The sequence below is a fragment of the Cyprinodon variegatus genome, unplaced genomic scaffold, assembly GCF_000732505.1.
Source record: "Cyprinodon variegatus isolate N-32 unplaced genomic scaffold, C_variegatus-1.0 Scaffold111, whole genome shotgun sequence".
In the NCBI taxonomy this organism is placed as follows: Eukaryota; Metazoa; Chordata; class Actinopteri; order Cyprinodontiformes; family Cyprinodontidae; genus Cyprinodon; species Cyprinodon variegatus.
Window position 1 is genome coordinate 420,209 of NW_015150564.1, and position 3,688 is coordinate 423,896.

The 3,688-nt window shown below is 35.8% G+C and overlaps 2 protein-coding genes across 2 annotated transcripts in view; both read left to right on the plus strand.

Moving 5' to 3' along the window:
- The window catches only part of LOC107084901 (mitochondrial calcium uniporter regulator 1-like), an 11,741-nt gene extending 9,503 nt beyond the window's left edge, over positions 1-2,238 (plus strand). Inside the window, exon 9 of the mRNA XM_015374961.1 lies at positions 731-2,238. Within this exon, the coding sequence (XP_015230447.1) occupies positions 731-786 (56 nt within the window). The 3' untranslated portion in view covers positions 787-2,238. The remainder of the gene's footprint in view (positions 1-730) is intronic.
- Positions 2,239-3,293: 1,055 nt separating this feature from the next.
- dph2 (DPH2 homolog) overlaps positions 3,294-3,688 on the plus strand; it is an 8,551-nt gene continuing 8,156 nt past the window's right edge. The window contains exon 1 of the mRNA XM_015374953.1: positions 3,294-3,659. Within this exon, the coding sequence (XP_015230439.1) occupies positions 3,510-3,659 (150 nt within the window). The 5' untranslated portion in view covers positions 3,294-3,509. The remainder of the gene's footprint in view (positions 3,660-3,688) is intronic.

Genomic DNA, 3,688 nt, shown 5'->3' on the forward strand with positions numbered 1-3,688 from the left:
CAGATGGAGATGACGCGTTCTGCTCATGCGCTCTTATTACCAGAGAACCGAGCCAGGGAAAACCCGAGCCGAGCCCACCTCTGGAACTGGTCTGCAGTTAGCTCGGTTCGGTTGTGTCTAGCTCGGTTCAGTTCAGTTTGCTTTCCATTTACACACTATTAGTTATCTCAGTTACTGAGCTCGGACCGGTTTTTCAAGGGTAGTGCAAATGGGGTATAATAGTGTTGCACCAATGCCATTTTTGGCCCTGATACCGATGCCTGACTCTGCAGTATTGGCTGATACCATCTGTTTGAAACTGGTGCGTGTATATATGAAGAACTGCATACTACTTGGATGTAAAATAATTGCCATCATGGCTTTGTCAAGCTGCAGCCTACCTTTGTGAAGCAGGAAAAAGACTTAAACAAAGTGAATCCAGTAGAATTTTTTTATTGCCTACCTGGAATTGGTGACAATAGTTTAATAAACTTTTGGCTCTCAAAATGGTATCAGTGCCGTATTTTTTGGTACTCACCGATACCAACATTTTAATGCTGGATCGGGCCCTGCCCGATACTGGTATCGGTGCAACACTAGAAAATAATGTACTTTGTTTTTTTATTTGCAAAGCAAAATAAAGAAAACAGCCCAAAATGGTTATGATGTTTTGCTTCATTTCTTGCTTTTGTATCTGGTGTTTTCCGACTTAACACATATGACTTCTTCAATTTTTTTCTTGATCTTTCAGGCTCCGTGTTCACCTGTCTCACTGTAGTCTTGGGATTTTATCGTATTTGGATGTAACCAAGAGTTGATGAGCGCTCCTTTGTGGAAGCCTACGACCAAAGAACAGCTTTATCATGTTGGATCTCATTTATTGTGTTTCTTTTCTAATGTGGCGAAGGAAAGGTTTGTCGATGTGTTCTGTTTAGGGAGAGCCCAAAAGGGAACAACACTCACCAGGGAATGTACTCCTTTTCTCCCATTCTGGTTTAATGTGATCTCCTCCCACCTTAATTAACTTATCTGTAAAAACCAGTTGTGCTAATTAAGAGAATTGACGTTTTCTCTTGGTTGCAGACTGTGTGCAGTGGGTCAGTCTGAGTCTCTCAATGCACTAATTTTCCTGGTAACATTTATTCATGTCCACTCTGTGACCTCTGACTGGATTATGGTCCAGCTTATGGAGGTAGAAATGTACCTTTGGAGCTTCCCTGGCTGTTTTGTTGCCACTGCACTCAAGGTGCCATTAGGAACCTGAAGGATATTGTGATGCAAATATCACTCCAAAAAGATATTTATGCATATAACTACAGGATATCTTGAAAGCATTTGTTTTATGGGATTTTAAAAAGTTTGGCTTTGTTTTATTTATATAGTTTTCACTCATTTTGATAAATAAAAGAGATCTGCTTCTTTATCTTTTTTGCTAATTTTCTTAACAGCAAAGCCAATTTATTACCTTTTTTTGTATTAAATGTATTTTATTCTGTAAATATTTTATGCATGTAAAGTTGTACATATATAACTGAGGAGTTTTTAGGGGATTTTTTTGCATATTGTTTGATTTGTAATTTTGGTTTGGTGCGGCACTAGTAGCCTATTTAAAATAAACCAACAGAAAGAAAGGAAAGGAGATCGCATCAGAACCAGGGTTAATATCTCCATATGTGTGGGTTGCACTGACTACCCATGCACCCTCCTCATTCTCTTACTTTATCTAATTAAATTAATAGTTGCCATGAGCCAAACTTGTCATTACACTAATATAGTTTGGATTACCAGCTGATCAAACTGCCTAAATGTAACCAAACCCATCGATTTTAAGCATTTTGGGGGGGCCAAATATCTTCCTATTCCATTTTTTTTTTTATGTTTTTTTTTTTTTTTATGTTTTTTTTTGATGGAGGATAAATTGAAGGAGGATGTATCTCTAGTCCTTTTTCAATTCCTTGTCTTTTTTTTATCTTTGTTTTTTACTGTTCATTTAAGGCCAACTCTGTTCTAGAAACTCCTCTAGAACCTCTAAAGATTATTTCACAAAGACTAATTCTTCATAAAATGAAAAATAAAACATGACGGAGAACCCTGAGCATCTTCTTTAGAAGACTGCTAAAACCTCAACAGAGTATCTTCAGTCAAAGGCTTCTTCAGATCCAGATGAAAGATGAGACAGACGATCCTTCCTACCTACAGCTATCATCATCTATGGAAAAATTACTGTTACTCCCAACATTTAATTTATCTTTGGAAACAATAAAGTACATTTGATTTAAATTGATCATTGTGATTTACTTTTTATTTTTGCACTGTTTTTAACTCCTATGTCCTCTTATCCCAGCTATTATGTTGCTTTTACAGAACTGGAAGAGGCTTTATTCCTTAGTACTTTTTTACATGACGAATTTGTTTTGGTAATACGGTTTCACACATGAACATACATGTTAATAACTATGTTTAGAAATTTATAATTTAAATAAACAAATACAGATTGCACTGGATTATTAAAAGTAGAGGAAAGATAGTGATACTTTTTGCCTAGAAATGGCAACAGGGCAAATCTTAAAATGTATGCAATAATATTCTTATGTTATTTACAAGGAGAGCGTGTCACAAATTAACTGGCCTTTGATCTGAGAATTAAATCAGATTAAATATAACCATATCCAACAAAAAACAGATTGCCATGTTTGTCAAGAATTTAATTTGTTATAAATCATTGTTTTCAATGCTGTACATGTTCTGGATTTTTGGTGAGAACTTGGAGAGCTGAGTTAAGGGGATCTTTCTGCTTAAATTCCAAATAGGGAATTTAGCATTGTATTTTAAAAAAATACATTTGAGTCAAATCCGTAACTTAAGCAGTGCCAAAATTATTATTTATAATGCAACCTAATTAAGTTGTATTGGAATGTATTTTCTCAATTTATTTTGAAAATGTATCAATCTAATTATGTATTTGAAAACTAAACATAAGTGAATAACCTGCAAATGTTTGCAAAGAAAAATAAGCTGTACTATTATAGTTTATAAGACTCTCCTATTGGTTTTTTTTAAGATTCACAAATTTGATGCTCCTCTTTAGAAGTCTTTCTAATAAATACTATGGGCCCCCGAGGTATAGAAGGTCCCCTCTCGATCCTAAGCAATTTCCCTCTGGGATTATTAAAGTATTTCTTATTCTGATTCAGGATTCTGATCCAGAGCTCTGGCGACTTGAGTTTTATTTTGAAAAACATTTAAACCGGAAGCGCTTCTGTCACATTTCCGGTTGAACTCTAGACACGTGTTTAGTTCTACAGGCATTTACAGAAAAATCTACCTACACGAAATCTGTCTGAAAGATACATTTTATATAGAAACTCCAGCCGTTGACAGCTGGTGTTTGTATTTACGTGTTCATTATTTTTAATTCAGTCAGACATGCTGCTCTATTTAGCTAGCACTAACTGTTTTAGGTTGACTTATTTGTTTTAGCATTGGAGTGTTTGTTGTGTTTTCTTAGACATCGTTAGCTGTCTGCTATCATGGCTGATGCGTTCAGTAGCAGCTCAGACACCGTGATTCAGCGAGTGGTTGACGTTAACCTGAAGGAAAACACTCCGGCCGAAAAACTCATCGATTTATACGAGATCCTGAAGACATGCGCGTTCATAAAGAAGCACAGCTTTGGAAAGGTGAGGCCCTCAGCATTTAGTTTTTGTTT